General features: G+C 31.4%; 1 protein-coding gene across 1 annotated transcript; it reads left to right on the plus strand.

Moving 5' to 3' along the window:
- The first annotated feature begins 1,528 nt into the window (after positions 1-1,528).
- On the plus strand, positions 1,529-18,456 carry LOC139499942 (uncharacterized). The gene is made up of 7 exons (XM_071288605.1): positions 1,529-1,695; positions 4,218-4,310; positions 8,161-8,289; positions 11,676-11,852; positions 12,404-12,468; positions 14,056-14,110; positions 16,877-18,456. The coding sequence occupies exons 2-7, from the start codon at positions 4,232-4,234 to the stop codon at positions 16,939-16,941; spliced, it is 570 nt and encodes a 189-aa protein (XP_071144706.1). The 5' UTR covers positions 1,529-1,695; positions 4,218-4,231; the 3' UTR covers positions 16,942-18,456.
- The last annotated feature ends 997 nt before the right edge of the window (positions 18,457-19,453 follow it).

The following is a 19,453-nucleotide window of genomic DNA, read 5'->3' on the forward strand; positions in this document are numbered from 1 at the left end:
TGTTACTTTTTATCATGTAACATAACAGAACGTAACAGAAAAGAATTATAGAGTACTTTTTTTTGTTCTTTTATTTAAATTGTATGGAAGTTTACTACCATCTACATATCAATTCTATAAGATACTATAAAAACACATTTACTGTTCAAATGCTGACAATCAGATATTCTCAGAAGGTACACAAAAGGGTTTTAACAGGAAAGAACAACAAAATTATTGATCTCTAAATTCTTATCTTGGGTGAGATCGGATTTTTCAAACTTGCTGTCAAAAATCTCAAAAATCTTAAACTCCGAGGAAAATCAAAACAGAAAGTTTCAGTGGTTGTCTTTTGTTGCTGTGTTACATTTGTGTTTTTCGTTCTGTTTTGGTACATTAACTAGGCCGTTAGTTTTATCGTTTGAATCGTTTTACATTTGTGATTTCGAAGCCTTTTTGTAGCTGACTATGCGGTATTGATTTTGCTCATTGTCGAAGGACGTGACCTATATCGTTGTTAATTTCGGCGTCATTTAATTGATCTCTTGTGAAGAGTTGTCTCACTAGCAATCATATCACATTTTCTCTTTTATAGTCCCTTAATAGGGTTGAACCAGGGTCAGCTTTTCGACCGTAACATTTGAAATACACCAATGACTTAATGAATAGCCAATGGAAATGTCTTACTATCGTCTCATGATGCTGGACAAGCCAATCAAATAATCATAATTTTCGGAACACATTCCATGTATGGTGAAACGAGAAATATCTCTTCATGCAAGAAATGGCTAAAAGGTCACATAGATAAGGTTGTTAGTTTTCTCGTTTGAATTATTTTACATTGTTATTTCGGGGCCTTTTATAGCTGACTATGCGGTATGGGCATTGCTCATTGTTGAAGGCCGTACGGTGACCTATAGTTGTTGATTTCTGTGTCATTTTGGTCTTTTGTGGAGAGTTGCCTCATTGGCTATCATACCACATCTTCTTTTGTATATACACCAATATTAGAGAAAACTTATTATAAAATGTATTTATTAATATTAATTAGATAGCCAGGATGGGGTCGATCATTTCTTTAATCCAAGATACTTAATACCATTTTCTCCATTATATCTCTATATATATTTTACCCATTATTCTCTATTCTATATAATTTAGACCCAAAATGTTCTCTTTTCGATATGTATAGATTATCGTTGGTCATCTCATCAACGAGATTGATTTAACCATTTTGTGCCGATACGTTTACAATAAATTTATATTTTTCTCATATTTTTCCGCTATAATTTGCCAATCATTCTTTATCGTGTCAACTCAATTTGTAACTTCATATTAGAATCTTGGACTTCTTCAAGAAGCTATTTTCGGAGGCTGATACATGTATACACGGACATTGAAAACGTCCGAATTTCAATGCTATTCCAAATTTCAGATTACGGTAACGAAATCTGGATCCCTGTTTAACAAACTCCAAAGTTACAGACAGAATGGAACCAGTGTTACCACGTCTCGGTAGCAACTGAGCGATTGTTACATCACGTGCCAATAAATAATCGATTGTTCCTAGTCACGTGGTAGCAACGTCGTTACAAAATCACCATCGTTTTTGTAACTACTTCTTTAAATATTCTGCAAAATTGAATATTCCAAAGAATCATACAGGAAACGCAAATTGATAAATAAAAAGTTTATTTATCAGTTACCCCAAGCAATGTGAGTATTGTTAAGTTACTTTTAAAATATTTACTTATTAAAAGAAGAAAACAATTCAGTTTTTGGGTTAGCCTAATTTACTGTAATTTGTTGTAGGTCTATATGTTAAAAAAAAATAGCTGATGAATTTACTACTGTATGATTTTATTTTAGCTGTGTCCGAACGCGTATTGGGATAAATTTATCAAAAGTTCCTCAGTGTTTGTATCGATATTGTCATTTGATACGGGACTTCCGAATTGATTTCTTTAGGAGTTTAGTAAGTTTGTTAATTTACTTTCCAGTTAACATTTGACTTTCTAAGATGTTCTCGTGAGGATTTTGGCAAATATATACTTTTGTTTATTGAGTTTGTATAAGTTACATTTTTCTGTAATACTTTATTTCGCGTTTTACTCATTCTTGTTCACTTTGCGGCTATTTTTGTTCGCGATATTCTAATTTAGTTGTTTAATAAGGAAATACATATTCGCGAGGATTTATATTTTTCTACAGGCGAAAGTCGCGAAATAAATCGCTCGCGAAAATACGCTGGTTTACAGTATTTAATACTATACCACACAGTTATTATAGATTGTATTCCATATTCAGTTCACGTGACTTGATAGAAGCCTTATCTTTCACGTTTCTGTTGGCGGGATTGGGGTAATTTTTTCAATGCTTAAATTTTATTTCGATCTCTTTGTCCATCATTGATTCCGCACGCTGTGACAACTTTCGCAATAGTACGTGTCGATCCATTGCCGAGGGTTTCAACATACGCTATGGTTAGATTTAGGAAAAAATCGCAAAACTATCCAAAAGATATTAAATATCTATAACTTAAAAGATTTTTTTCGGTAATATTACATTGGTGAACAGAAAAAAGAAAATATATGTTGGTAAACAAAATTTAATACGTATTTGGAATCTAAAGGGAGATTAATATATCTTCTGTAACGTGTCTACAAAGTAAACGACATGTGTATGGCATTTTGAGAAAAAGAAACAAAGATATCGCGAGTAGGATTTCGAATACGCGAGCAGATGATTATATATATATATATTTTTAATAGTGGTGATGGCATATTCAGCATGCTGTAAATTAATTATTTTATGAATTAAAAAGATGAATATGATTAACTTTCCACCAGAGGCCAAATGATATAGAAGTTTTAAAGCAACCACCGTATCGCGGACTAATTTCGAATTGTGTAAATTCTCACGGATAAAACAAAATCGCCAAAACAAAAATCGCCATTTTAAAAGTGAACAATCAAAGGTATTAATTAAAATTTTAAATCCGCCAAAATCATAACCGCCAAATTATTTCGTTACGTATATTTTACTGTACTGCCTCCTATAATGACCACAACCCATAATGCATAGAAGTAAAAAGCCCAGAAATGACAAATGTCAAAAAAAAAAAAAAAAAAATTTGAACGAGAAAACTAACCGCCTAATTTATATACACAACAACGAATGAGAAACAAACATCCATTGAACTACAGGCTTCTGACTTGGGACAGGCACATACAGAATTTCTATTTATATAAGGGTCTGGTTGGGTTTACAGAATATTGTATTGGATAACAACAAATATATATAGAATTAAAATGGCGAAATATGAAGAATAAGGGAAAATATGATGCTGAAATATATAGAATTAAAGTGTTAAGAAAATACCGGCTCTCATTGCAAAAGGAATCTTATGAGTAAAATTTATTGAAAATCATGAACAATTCACAATTTATAGAGCCGTGGCGTAATGGTTAATGCATCGGATTAATTTAATAACAAAAAGGTTCCTGGTTCGATTTTCGTTCCAGGATGAAAATTTACGGGACTGAATTTTCGGCTCTCCCTTGACACCATTTGCGAGTTTGGTCTTGAGGAAACGATTATATTCCGTCGGATAGGGACGATAAATGGCTGATCCTTGTTAAAAGAGAGCCATATCTCTTGCACGTAAAAGACACCCTTGTAAGTTTCGAAAAAAAGAGCAGGCTAATGCCTCTACAAGGCAGCACTCGCACCCGCAAAGTGGAAAGGGATTTATATAAGTTGTGATAACTTGTTTCCCAATCCACTATAAAAAATGTTTAAACTAATTCAGTATGTCTAAGATAAATTTAAGGCTATCACTAAGGCTATATATTTTAATTTTGGTGAAACACTGGCTTGATTACAAAAATGTTGATAGTAAAGAATAATGGCATACAAAATAAAATGTGCAGAGATAAATAATCCGTTGGCCATCCTGACCATCCCATGTCTACGCCACATGTGCACTTAAAAATGTTGTGGTTTGCCCAAACTCTACACCCAAAGTTAGGCACGGTGGGTAGGCTAGGTTTGTTTTGGTTTTCTGTAAGTAGATATGTCAAATACTGTTTAATCTTCATGCCTCTCTGATTAAAATAAAAAATTACAAGAGGACAATAAAAGATTTTGAGTAGGCAGCTATTTTCTACCAAGGTAATGTTCAGGCAAAACACACATATATTCCTTTTTATTGCCTAACTAATCATTTTCTTTCAAAGAAAATCTCAACAGAATGGGAAGAAGGAGCGGACGGCGGAACCAAGCAAGAAAATCCGAGAGAAGATCTTTGGAAAGCAATTTATTTTGTGAAGGTAAGAGAACATTATTGGCACTCACACCACATCTTCCTATATCTATTAAACTATTTTTATTAAAACACAAATTATTAATATGAAAATGTGTCGTCGTTAGTTATATAAATAAAGGTAAAAATCAGTGCACACGTACCGAAGAATTGTGTTAAACCTTACGGAAGAATATCTCAAGAACGTTTTGCGACACTCCCGGCGAGAACCTGTAACTCTGCAATTGTTTTGCGGGAAAATATGAATGGCTTCCCATTTTCAATCTTTAATGAAAATCGATTTTTTTAAGAAGAGTGTCCACCATGCACTTGCACTGCACTATAATTAGAATAGAAGAATAGAATGTTATACAAATAGATGAAAAATATATTTACATTCAACTGTAATATTAATATAATATATAACAACAAAACAGTGTATAGGACTATTATTATATTAGTATAATAGTCCCAGGTATACTGATTTGTATCACTACAATATAATAGTTATTACGGTGTGGTTGAATTTCCTGTCATTTATTCATCATCCACGCAGGAACTTAATTGTATCAGAAAAAAATATATCTCTGTAAATTAACCTCAGTTTTAAGTATAGAGATGTGATCTGTTTCTGTGACATTGCTTTTGACCATCTACAAGAACCTGTGGTCATCCGATGTTAAGTATTTCAATACTTTGATATATAGTTTACAACACTAGACAACATATGTTTATTGGGATCTACAATAGATAAATGTCTTATTTTGGCGCAAAACGAAATATGGATTGTGGCGCAAATGAAAGATTATTTTGGCGCAAATGAAATGCCAATTGGCGCAAAAGCAAAGTATCGCTAGAATAGTTTTAAGTTTAGAATTTGAGTCATGCTGGTTAAAATTAATGGGATAATGGGTTCTACATTGTAAGGGGATTTCTTACGTAACTGTTAATTTGGCAATAAAGGAAAAAGTGTTCCTCATCATCTACAATTTGCACAGTCTGTGTTCTCTTTGATTTTTTTATAGCGTCCTATTTCAATTTCCAAATTATGGTCAGTTACACGGAATTTTGTTAAAAGTTGACGACTATTAAAAGTGTTTAAATTGTGAAGGTGTCAGACCATCAATTAAAAATCCCTATCTGTTCAACCGAATTTTGCAATTTTCACAGCTTTCTAAATATTTTACTTTAAGTTTAACTTCATAGAAACCAGGTATATCCTTAATTGTACATGTATCAGCTTTCTACATGCCAATTTTCACCATACCTTTAAAGCCTTCTAACAAAATAACTCACCTTTAAACAGAGGTACTCCAAAACAAAAACCTGGTTTTCTGGAAATCTAAAATTAGTATACTATGGAGCGCATTAATCTTCATTTTTTAATGCAAACTCATAGACAAGTAAATTTTGGCTCAAAATGATCTAGATATATTTCTCTTTCGCCAAAAGTTTCATTTCTGCAAATTTGTTGGTTATTTAAGTAAACAAGGACATCAAAAGCACTAATGTGTTAAAATGTAATATTAAAAAGTGTGTTTCAGAGGAATATGAAAAAAACTACTACTAATAAACTTTCAAAATTGGATTCCTCATCCAAACTTTGTCTTTATGGGAAATTAAAAACTAATTGTCAGTCTGAGGAATATTTAAAGTGCAATAATTTTATACATACTGTATTAGGCAGTTACTTTCAAAATTTAGACTTAGTGATCATTCCCTAGGCATTGAATTGGGAAGGTACCGTACAGAAACATTCGGAGAGCACAAAGATTATGTAAAAAATGTGGGGTCCTAGATGACGAATTTTATTTCTTATATGTATTGTGACATTAACATATCATTGCGTTCTAATTTTTTTGCTTATCTAAAAGTCTATGTACCATTATTTCAACATATCTTGATGCATTTAATAAACTAAAACACATTCTAAACCCCATCCCAGAACATGTTTGTCATATTGGAGTCTTCATTAAGCAGTCTTTAGAACTGAGGAGGTCAGACCCATGTCAGACAAGCTCATGATTGTGTTTTATACATCAATTTATAATGTGAACTCTTAAAATATGATATATTATATTGTATTCTATTTTATTGTATTGTATTACATTGTATTTAAAATGTATCCTTAGTAAGTATTTTGTTTTATTTAAGTAAGTAAGTAAGTAAATTTTAGTTAGAGTCGGCATATATATACAAAATAACAGAGAAAACATGAGCTCTAGTGAGCTCTTTAACCGACTATCACATAAAAAACATGCAGCATCATGCAAATACTACCAAATAAAACTAAAAAAACATGCAATATAATGAAAGCAGCTCTATTTGATTTGTGAGCCTCCGGAGTCAAAGTTCATGTGGCAAGTGCCTCTATGTGCATTGAAACGGGGTAATCAGCAGATCATAAAATATAACAGACTAAAAGCATAAAAACAATAAATAAATAAATATAAGCACTAGCATTTAATGGCAGATATATTAAAAAAAATGCATAAAAAGCAGAGCAAAAGGTCATTATAAAAAGAAAGAAAGAAATTTCAGCTTTGAGACAGCACTGGATGGAAACGACATGAACTGCAATAACATTTTTGACCCCCACACCAGGAATTTATATAATTCCTAAACTGGTCAAAAAAAGTCATGAGTCTAGCCTCTTTAGGAAGTGAGTTCCATATGTGTGCTGCCTTGTTTGTTTGTATTGCTTAACCCTTATGGGTGTAATTTTGCAATAAAGATTATATATGTCATGTATTCTAAGGATGAATAAAGTTAAATGCGTAAAGGAAGAACGTAATTTATGCACAACAATAACGTAACGTCACACTACCCGTGGTAACGTTACTTAGTTACATATCTTGATAAATCCCGTGAAGGATGAAAACGTTAGAACAATGTTACTAATATTTAATTATCTACTTACTTGATTTTGGTGTATTTATGAATATAAGAATCTGTACACGTCGTCTTATATTAAACATTAATTTTATTAATATATGTGTCATACATATGCAAGTTTTCCGATAGAGTGATCGTTCTTATCAGAACATTAATATATTAGCTACCATTCAATTGATTAATAATCATATCAGTAAATTTCGGTTATTATTCAATAATATTTAGGTTTTTTTTTATAATTAAAGAGTCACTAAATAAACGAGAAAAGGAAACCAATCACTGTTTTTTTTAGCATGTTCATGTATCTTTTAAGATATATTCTTAGGTGAGGTTTGAAAATATATGTTAGATGTTCGGACTTCTTGGTTTTCCCCTCGATACAAGGTGAAATATTAAGCCCTACAACACAAATTTTCTTTGCAGTCTAACCGACAAAACTCCAATAGCTCATAAACGGTAATTTACCCATATCTAAGTAGATTCTAGATTTATTCTCTTTCAATTTGCGAGCCCAAAAAATAGCAATGCAAATTTATACAAAGTAAAAGTCAAAAGTCGACCTTTTTCTGTATTAACAAAACAAATTTCATGAAAAGGAGCTCCATAGCATAGCAATATTTGTTTAGCTTATATTGTTCTTTAACTAATACTAATTGTTTTGACCATGTCTTTAACCAGAATTGGTTTCTGCTAGTTATACAATAAAGTAACGTTTTTAAAGATTCATCAGAGTAGAATCACTGTATACATAGAGATATAATTTGACGTGTAATATCGTGCAGTAGAACCATGCACGTACGTTATAAATTGTCTAGAAATATATTCATATCTTTTTTTCATAAGAGTTAATTCAAGTTTATTAGCTCTCATAAAAGCTATGCTTTCTATTGTCAAACATAAGAGGCACAATCACTAAAACAAGTAACATCATTGACAAAAGCCATGACCCGTCAATAATGAAAATTGCGTGTTTCACATTCTAGGGGAAATAAAAGAGGCAAAAGGTCAAGTCGACGGTGGAGATGCTTGCCAGTGGGATAAATGTACTTACCAAATGTCTTTATTTGGTGGAATCGACGATGACCAAGAAGATCAAAGTCTTTTCTGTACAGGTATTTTCATCCGTTATATATCGGAGCACTCTCACTTGGGATATGAGGGTTTAATATTTTATCAACTTGAAAATTAAGATATTTTTACAGTGTGGTGATGCTTAAGTTTAAAAACGTTATATACAGGTATAAGGCCGTGTTAACATTGACCTAAACTCTGTGTTGTGTTAGTGTAACTTACACTTAAACTAAACTTTATCGACTTGAATATTTACAAAGATCATTTTACAGTGTGGTGATGCTCAAGTTTAAAAACTTTATACACAGGTATAAGGCCGTGTTAACATTGACCTAAACTCTATGTTGTGTTAGTGTAACTTACACTTAAACTAGACACAATTACCATTGATAAAACTCAATGTTTACATGTAGTTTAAATCGTGTTTTGTCTACATGCAGTCGATAGTCAATGTAGGCCTTGCCTAGGTTAAGTGTTCACAGAACATTAATTTTACCACGTTTATTTAAGGAAGAAATCATTTTTTTGAATAAAATTGATATAACAATTATTAATAAAGTTCTTTACAGAAATATTTGTCCATACTTTATATATTAATATGTTTAAAAAAAAACATAAGGTAGCTTTAATAACCCCTTTTACCAAGACTCAAAGCTTCATCATTGCCGAACACATAATTCATTTGAAAAGGTCTTCCCGAATTAACTGGACGTACTCGGAAATATTTGCCACTGGTCTTCACTCAAACAACGATTCACTCGTGAATGCATTACTAAAAAAGTTTGAGGTAAATTGTGTTCTTTGTCTAGTATATGAGATCCAGTAAAACACACTTAGAAATCAATGAAACATTACCCCCTCCCTTTGCTAAATACTCCTTAGAGAAGAAATACCATTCGAACCAAACAGAAAAGACAGAAATGTAGTGATCCTTAGCATCTCAATCTTTGTTCTTCGTCTGTAAGCACGCGGCTGCAGTTTTCTAATGCGTAATCGAGACATCTTTAGTATCTTTAAACTTCTGCAAATCATCAAAATTGCTTTCATAAAGGAGCAACCACTGAAGTTAAAAAAGCGGGATGTATTTTTTTTCTGAGTCAGATTTTTTTCGCGCGAAATTTTTTATTCAGTTTTTTCGAATCTAGCAAACAAATATATTTTTTTTTTCACTATTTCACACTATAATGAATGAGGAAACTCTAGATTCAGAATATATTTTTTTTTCATATGTATGATCAAGGAGAAATCCATCCCCACTTCTTTTTTTTTAAAGTCAAATGGTCGTTCCTTACATGTAACTGCTAGAAAAGTTGTCCGAAAATTTGCATTCAGTTTTACCTAATGAATATTTAGATGAAATATTGTTTAAAAGTGGGAAAAAATCTTGTGTACAGGTAATTAAACAAGGTGTATAGATGTGAACAAATGTAATGTGAAACCAGTGTACATTACATGAAACTTGAACATGGCGTTTGGTGTGAACACGGCCTAAGACTGTGAATTATAAAAACAAGAGTTTAAAATTATATGCTATTTGCAATCAATTATAATTCTACCTACATGTAGGTTTAAATCAAGATCACCATTAAAATGGTTAGAAGATATACGAAAGTCTATTTACATGTTGCATACCCGTAGCCAGGGGGGTTCGGACGAACCCTCCTTGAAAACAATGCAGTTTTATTTTATATGATTCTGATTTTACTGCATTTTTTCTTTACCATTTCAACTTCACCTAACTCCTTTATTTGTTTGTTCAACTTTTTACGTTGATTGGATCTCCGATCATTCCCAACCGGCAATCATCGGGGGATCCGATACTTTTCTTCTGCAGGTTAACGCCTTGATGAGGTCGACTCTTTTTTCTCATCTTGTTTACTAAATGTTTAAAAACTTTGTCCAAAGGGCCTTAAGGGAGTTCGCTTCTCAGTTTCAAAGTAATTAACTTTTCAAAACACTAGTTTATATTGATAAGGAATTAATAAAGGAATCCAAATAGCAAAAAAAAAGGTCATATTTAATTAGAATTTTTTTAAATGTTTAAGAATTTTCGAAATACCTGACAACCGATCAGACAATATTTTTAAGTTGAATCAATGCAGACAAGATCATTAACTGATGCTCATTAGATAGTCCATACATTTGTCTTTTAAAATACAACTGATATATAATGATCGTAATGGTGCAATGTGGATAAATTTATCGGTTTTAAAGAGCAAAATTGGCGGCGCGTCATCCCTACAATGGCTTCCATTTCTACGATTGTGAAAATGAACTGGCGTAATGTGGAGATAATTTTGACGAAGTAGAATCCTGACTGAGAATGCGTGTTTCGTTTGTATTTCTTTCCTCTGACGTCAAACAAAATATGTGCTGTAAAGCCTCAACGACGATTCAATGTTCACCTGTTCGGGTTGCAAAGTAGTAGAAACAGATGCAATACCTTCTTTCTCTACTTTATTTTGATTGGATAATAACGGTTAATGTAATAAATACAATAGAAGAAAAGAAAAGTATATACTTTATTCCAAATTTTACTGAGGTAAAGCTGATGACCGTAACTGCATTCACGGTCATCCCAAGATGTCAGATGAAAATTTAGGTCAGTATCTGTATTGTCTGTTATAGTGTTTCTACTTAGTGAAATGTAAGGGCCTACAACCGGCAACATGAGATAATAAAAGAGGGACGAAAGATACCAGAGGGACAGTAAATCTCATAATCGAAAGTAAACTGACAATACCATGGCTAAAAATGAAAAAGACAAACAAACAATAGTACACATGACACAACATAGAAAACTAAAGAATGAACAACACGAACCCCACCAAAAACTAGGGGTGATCTTAGGTGGTCCGGAAGGGTAAGCAGATCCTGCTCCACAACATTACACATAATTTATGCACATTGAAAAGAACAATACTGAGATTTACTTAGGAAAATAATTACTTGATTGATACATGTAGTAGTAAATGACACTCACAAAAACAAAGAAATACTTTATTTTCAACCATGTCTTGTGTATGTTGATAGAATAAATGGAAGGTCAATAGCATTTATAGGAATAAATGCACAATACATATCTTAGAACACTGTAAACCAACTTATTTTCGCGGATACCTTTCTTCGCGTTTTATCCTTTTTAGACCACTTTGCGGCTATTTGATAATACATATTTGATTTAATTTCGCGGTTTTCTAATTTACTTGATGTACTTTAATAAAGAAAGATCCAAGTTTTACATATTCGCGATGTTTTCCTACTCGCGAAAGTCGCGAAAATAAAACGCACGCAAAAATAAGTATGTTTACAGTAAAACATTACCAACTGGTCATTTTTTTTCATGAGTGTGTTTGATTGAGTGTCCTTCATTTCTGTATTCTTAATTTTATTTGTTCCCTTTCTCTTCGAATTTAATTATATATAGAAAGCATTGACACGGTGGATATAAGTGGGAGTCTAACTAAACAGGAGGATCAGGCCACTGAGATTTGCTTGTCAATGGAAACGGAAACATACGAGTCTGAAGTCTCAGACATCACAGACAAAGCTGAAGAAGTCTTAGAGTGTGATCACTACAAACAAAAGAACTATTTGATGCAAGGTAAATATCATAGAACTTGTGTTCTACGTTCGAATCAATACGCATTCAACTCTTTATATTTCTCGCGATATTTCATTGTTGAATAGTCATTACCGGATTTCAGTTTATGCATGTTCACTACATGGTTTGGATTTTTTACTCGTTCTGCGAAATTTGTTTTTCAATTCAAGAGAGGAACGAAGGGCGAAACATATAAATAGAAGTTTGATAATTGTCTAGAATATGTCCCTAATTCATTATTTCTCTTTATCATATTTATATTATATGTTTTGTGTCTGTTCTAGCTGTTAACACCACCAAAAGCCTCTTTGATATGAGATGAACTTTACATTGCATTGAAAGAGGCCATCTATTACAAAGGTCTGAATGGGATTACGGAATAGAGAATAATGGTAAAAATGATCAAAATAAAGTGCTCTAAATACTAAGCTATAGAGACTATATTGATATGAGTGCATCACTGGTGAGTCTTTTGTAGACGAAACGCACGTCTGGCGTATTTAATGGTAATCCTGGTACCTTTATCAAATATTATTCTTTTACTTTTACAGAGCAAGAACAAAAAGCAAAAGTCGGATTGTCTTTCAGATTTAGACTGATTGGATACTTCAGAAAGGTAAGGTATTTCATTCTTCAGAAAGGTAGTATTTTTTAACTTCTGTAAGGGTACGTAATTTATTTTTCCGAAAGGTAGGTTAATTAATTAAGCCAAAAGGTAAAGTATTTTATTTTCTAAATTCTCTTCGTTCAAACGAACATAAATTATTTATGTACTAGACTATATAATTTCTATATAACTCGGCCCAATCTGTTTCATATCTCATTCATAATATAAATAACTAAAACACTAGTTTTAGAACTTGTCAGGCACGATGACCATTCTTTTTTATATAATATAAAATAATTTCAATACATGTTTATCAAATGATAACAAATTACAAATGTTTGTAATTGTGTAAATACAGTCCACATCTCAGAATAAGTCCTCTGTTTAAATAAACTAAAAAAGGTTGCCTCAACAATTTACAAAAAACAATCAAAAAATGTTACAAAAAGTATTTAATACTGTTTTCGAATATATATGTGCTTAAGCATAACTAACAAAAACTACGTGTGTACATGCGAATGGTCAACGCCCTTATCGATAATTTCAAATCGAGTCCACCGTATTTAAATACACTCGGGTTCATAAAACCTGTTACAATTCTATTGTTATATTAATAGAATTATCATACGATAAAATTCTTCCGCCACGTACATATTTAAAATATATTTATTCTTTCAAAAGGTTCGTTACATGTATATTAAAAAAATACTGTAACAGACCATTCATATTGTTCATCGATTATGTTATTCGATTTCAATTTTTTTCACTAACAGTTAATTAATACAAAAACAGAGATATTGTTGTAATTTCCTATTGAACAGTAAGGGAAGGTCAGAGGTCATGACCCCCTTTAAGGTCAAACATTAAAGTTTGTGTACTTTCACATCATGTTTTCAGTGTTGACTGCGGGTTTCTGTTGGTTTGTTATTTGTATCCCCTCCGCCTTTTGAAAAATACTAAAACCTCATCTGACGGTATACCCTGGTCTGTCCTCACGCTAAATCTCGAAAGAGACGGTCTAAATATGGATGGAAACGATGTTGTTGGGGCGGGGGTCTTCGTGTCTTTTAATTTGTTTATGTCATTTTCTCTTTTCTTTATTAGTTTTACTATTAATTTATTCGTTATGGTTAAATTTTATGAACCAAAATATTGTCTGTTCATAAATTATTTGACCCTTTTTCTGTTCTAAAATTAATTGACCCTTCTTTTGTATTCCTTATTCTGCAGACCATTATTCTCAGTTCTGTGATAAATTCATCATAAAAAAATATATACAAGGATTCACATTTTGGTATTAGCGCAAGACGCACGTTTCGTCTGTAAAAAAACTCCTCAGTGACGCTTAAATTAAAATAAGTTAAAAAGGCCAAATGAAGTTCGAAGTTGAAGAGCATTGAGGACCAAAAATTCCTAAACGTTTTATCAAATACAGCAATTCCTGATGTAGAAAAGCCAAATAATATTCCCAAAATTTGTAAACAGTTAATTTATAATTGGAATTGAATCAATGATAAGTCATGTCAACACAGAAGTAAACCCCTTTAAAGTATACTATTGAAATTTATTGTATATTTTAACGATATTTAATTTCAGAAGTCTGGGTCTTCCAAATATAAGAAGGAAATAAAAGAGAAAAATTATAAAGAAGGTAATAGAACTATATATATTTTTTTTTTGTCTTTTAATTAGTTTATTTCAAATAATAGAAAGAATATCATGATAATTTGTATGTGTCTTTATAGGGGTTGTAGAATTTTATTCTCCATTTGAGTCGTGGGGTCAGTTATTAAACGATCAAAAGGTCATATGTCAATTAAAGTGAGACGTGAGGTTAGATTTTACCATGTTCGATCCACTCACGGACAGGTGTCAGTGAATTGAACATCATATCACAACTCATACTTTCTATGTCACTGAATATCTTGTTATTATGCCAGGGAGGAGATTGGTATTTGGTTGTGAACTTGCATCATCTAGTGCAATACAGGATTTATATTTATTAAACTATCCCCTTGAATCTGCATTTTAACTCCACCTGGCGTGGCGGTTAACAACCGTATCCGTCCATCATGAATAAATAACAGCTGTATATATATATATGTATTCAGATGAAAACTGAGGTAAAAACAATTAGTGTTACCGACTTTGTTTTGTCACTTAAACAACCAGTTTCGTACTATTCATTTTTATGAAGTTTCTTTAATTTCAATACATTTTGTAGATTAACATAGACAGGACAAGACAAGACAAGACAATATTTTATTTGAGTCTCACCTCTTATAAAACATTTACATAATATTACAATTTCCATTATATAAAACAAGAGCCACTCTAAAAAGAGTTATGAGAGACTATAAAAATGGTATATACATTACATATATATATATACATACATAAAACATAAAACAAATAAAAAGTATACAGATGTTAAGAGTAACATAAAACAAATTAAAAGTATACAAATGTTAAGAATATAATAAACATTTTCTTTTCAGTAAAATATCATAGCAGATTTTGGCAGTATAAAAGTAAACATTTTCATCACTAAATAAAAATACAAATTTATCGTCATCTGACATACTATTAAAATCATGACAGAAAGAATTAGCATGACTAAACAACACAGCACGAAAATCTGCATATAGTGGACATTTCAAAATTACATGTTTCTCATCTTCAATGGTATCATTACAACTAAAACATATTCTTTCATTAATAGGTAAGTTCTGATACCGGCCCGTTTCAATTTTTAGGGGCGCAACACCACAGCAAAATTTTGCAAAAGCACTTCTATATTTCCCTGCAATAGTTTTACAAATGTAATTTTCTACCTTAAATTCTGTTTTAAATAATTTATAAGTACGAAGTTTGGCATATTCATTCGAAACCAACTTATTATGCCATTCAGTTTTATATAAATCAAATGCTTTAAGCATTCTATATCCTTAATTACATTTTTAGTTAACAATATATCACAGTTACAATATGGTTCAAGATTATACTCTTTAAACTTAGTCATCACTCTGAAGCACCAGTTTTTAATTGGCTTATTTCCATACTTATATGACCACATAAATACTCTTTTGTTCAATCTATCATTGTCCATTTTACAAAATCTGGACCATAATCTAAAAACAGCTGTCCATTGCTTTACATTGCATGGAATCCAGCCCATATCACCATACAGAGATAAGTTTGGTGTATACTTTCCTACACCCATAAAAAATCTCATCGCTCTGTTTTTAACGGCATTTATGCAAGAGAATTCTCTTGTTCCCCATATTGAAGCACCATAATCGATGACTGACCATACAAGTGTGTCAAAAAGCTTTGTATAAGTAGAGTAACAAAAACCACCATTTGATTTACATTTTGCGATCAATAACCCAAGAGCTCTACTTGCCGACTTGGCAATAGCTTTTGCCATTAAATCATAATTTAAAAATTCTGTAAGATGTAAACCAAGGTAAGTATATTGCATTACAATTTCAATATTATCATTACCCAGCATAAATGTAGAAATAGACCTTGGAAAAGAAGGTGGTCTAAAATGAATAATCTTAGATTTACTCATATTAACACTAATATCATTTTTATGACACCACATATGTAAAACATTTAAGAGCATCTGTAAGTCTGATTCATTTTCAGCAAGTAAAACAATATCATCAGCATAGAGCAAAATACATATTTTCTCTTCCTCTATCAGAATACCAACATTTAAACTTTTAACTTCATCTACTAAATTATTAATAAAAATATTGAATAAAATGGGCTATAACACACACCCTTGTTTTAAACCACATTGAACATCAAACCATTGGGTTAAATTCCCATTAACTTTCACACATGACTGTACTTTATGATATAAAGATTTTAAAGCATTCAACATTTTACTACTAATTCCTATTGACTCAAGTTTACAAAATAATAAAAATCTGTTTACAGTATCATATGCTTTTTTGAAATCAATAAAAGCTGCAAAAGTTGACATTTTACACATTTTTCTTGTTTCAATAATACTTGTAATTGTTGACAAATGATCAATGGTACTACGATTAGATCTAAAACCATTTTGTTCATCATGTATAAAATTTAGCTCATCAAGTTTTACAGTTAATCTTGAATTCAGTAGTCCGCAATACAGTTTATATGAAGTTGGCGCCAATGTTATTCCTCTGTAAGACATCGGGTCCCGAGGGTCGGAAGTCGAACTCTTCGGTATCGGGGTGATTATTCCTCTACTCCATAGCTCCGGTATCATTCCTGTATTATAACAAATGTTGAACACTTGAGTAAGGGCGTTTATAGCTGTCTGATTTTTATACATCTCCATCGGAATTTCATCACAACCAGGAGATTTTCCCGCTTTTGACACTTTAACATAAAATAATAAGTGTTTTTCATGTTTCAGGAAAGAGAAAAGAATCAAGATATATGTCATCCATCGACATATTAATTTGTTGCGGATGTGCATAGCTATGTAAAAAGAATAGAAAAGAAAAAGAAAAAATAAATCAAAAGAGATCACATATTGATGTGAACTTTAAAAAACAAACAAAAAGAAAATAATTTTAAAATTAAAAAAAAAAGGTTAGTGTGTATGTGTTTTATTATTGTTACATGTATAATAAGGATCTATATTGTGGGTCCTTATTTTTATTTTCTGTATACTCTTTAATTACTAGGGAGGCATTTGTCCTTATTTTTTTAATAGAAAACGCTTATTACTGACACATTATATCTGTATTTTATTTCAATTTGTTTTTAGTATGATTGTTCATGCTACTGTATGGTTATAAAAAAAATTAAGAAATGTTTAAAAAATCACTGAAAAATACCCCAAAAAAATGATATTAATAAGAATGAGTTTATATATATTGTGTGTATCGTTTTATTTGTTTTAAGTATTATTGTTCATGCATCTGTGTGGGTGTTAAAAAAGATTAAAAAAAAATAATTAAATAATCACTGAAAAATTCAAAAAATAATATTAATAAGAACGAGTTATGTTTGTGTGTGTCTGTGTCTTGTAATTTTTTAAGTATGATTATTCATTGAGCTATGTGGGTGTTAAAAAAGAATTAAAAAAAATCAATGAAAATTTGAAAAAAAATCAATATTAAGGATGGTATGTGTGTGTGTGTGTGTGTCTTATTTGTTTTAAGTAGGAATATTCATGGAGCTATCTGGGTGTCAAAAAAATACTTAAAAATTAAAAAAAAACAAAAAAAATCAAATATCAAGGATGAGTTATTGTGTGTGTGTGTGTCTTGTAATTTGTTTCAAGTATGATTTTTGTTCAACTCTTTGGATGTTAAAGGATAGAACAAAATTTAAATTAGGATGAGCTTGTGTGTGTGGGAAAGGGGGAGGGTGGGGTACGTAGGAATTTGTTCATAGTATTATTATTTTTTGCCTGAAAAAAAGAAGAAAAGAAATACATATTTTTTCAACTGATACATTGTGTAGATGTATTAAGTATAAAGTATCTGCAAAAAAATACAAGAAAAACAAATTAGGACATGTGCGTGTATTTCTTTGAATGGTTTTTGTGCTAATGATAAAACTTGTGTTAAAAAAAAAAATAAAAAAAATACTCAGAGATCAGCATGTTTGTGAGTTTAAAAAATGTATGATGAGGATAATATTGTGTGTGTGTTATTTTTAGATTTTGGATCGTCCACTTGTACAACTGTGTGTGCTTACAAATGCCAGCTAAAACAATGAAGAAAAAAATATATAAAAGAAAAATAAAAAAATAAAAATAAAATAGAGGTGAGCGTGTGTGTAGGAGCTTGTAATTTTGTTCAAAGATTGATGTTGTGGTGTGTGCTCAATTGCAAAAAATAATAATTTTGTAATATATATTCTTATTATTTTCATATACAAAAATATTTTCCTTCTTGATTGCTTTGTGTTATTTTTGTTCAGCATTATTATGTTAAATGTGTAAGTTGTATATTTTATATTAAATATTTCTTTATTGTTCAATTGTTGTTGTTATTTTTTAATTTTTTTTTTGGGTTGGGGGGGGGGGGGGAGCAATTTTCGTATCTCGTAAATATATAAGTTATACCAGTCTCTGGTTAAACTATAACATTTACATGAAGAATAAAAAATCTCAGTGGTATTCATACCACATCTTATATCTATAAAATGTTAAGAGTTTACATTTCAAGGAGTTATATATCTCTGACAACTCAGGAATCTGATGAGTCTTATGTAGACGAAACGCGAGTTTGGCGTATTAAACTACAATCCTAGTACCTTTGATAACTATTTGACAGGATTGTGTTTCCATTTTTGCAACTCATACACAATTCTGATTTCCACAATAAATTGACAATTATGCATTTGTGTCCTATAGGTACCTTGCATAGTCTTATTTGTCATCCATGTTGATGATTATTTCGCTTGGGTTATTTTTGAAGAAAAACGAAAATCCTAAAGGGTTTCGGATACGGTTTCCGTCATCGGACAAACGTTTAAGACTGTTTAAATTACACATAATTATCATAGGTTTTTCGGGGGCCATGACATTTTTTCGTCTTTTCTGTATGAACATACATATTAGATGAAATAAAAAGTACATTGCTTTTTAAATTCGCGGGTGTGTTTTAGTATGTTTAATCTCCATAGGCGGTAACCAGGAGTGCGGGGAACGCTTCACCTTTTTGTTGGGGAAATTGTGTTACTTATATAGTGAATCACTGAAACATGAATATAGTAGGCTCCTTGTATGACAGTCAGTCACCCTCTGATGAAAATTGCTGGATCTGCCACTGAAGTCAAACAAGTGTCCAATAATACCGCAGTCCCTCTAGGCGACGATCGCACTACGATCTGTGAAAAAAATGAAAATGTTGACGATCATACTGCGGATCGTACAGATCTAAGCCATGTCGCAGTACGGTCGTTGTTAGGTATTCATGATAATGATGAGCGTGGCCAACATTGAACATAAACAAAGTAAAATAACAAAAAATAT

Source organism: Mytilus edulis, chromosome 13 (assembly GCF_963676685.1).
Source record: "Mytilus edulis chromosome 13, xbMytEdul2.2, whole genome shotgun sequence".
In the NCBI taxonomy this organism is placed as follows: Eukaryota; Metazoa; Mollusca; class Bivalvia; order Mytilida; family Mytilidae; genus Mytilus; species Mytilus edulis.

Excerpts from the sequence above, each read along its gene's own strand:
- LOC139499942 (XM_071288605.1), top strand. The coding sequence starts at position 4,232 with ATGGGAAGAAGGAGCGGACGGCGGAACCAAGCAAGAAAATCCGAGAGA. Across the intron at positions 8,290-11,675 it reads TCAAAGTCTTTTCTGTACAG|AAAGCATTGACACGGTGGAT; the intron begins GTATTTTCATCC and ends AATTATATATAG. Across the intron at positions 11,853-12,403 it reads AAAGAACTATTTGATGCAAG|AGCAAGAACAAAAAGCAAAA; the intron begins GTAAATATCATA and ends TTACTTTTACAG.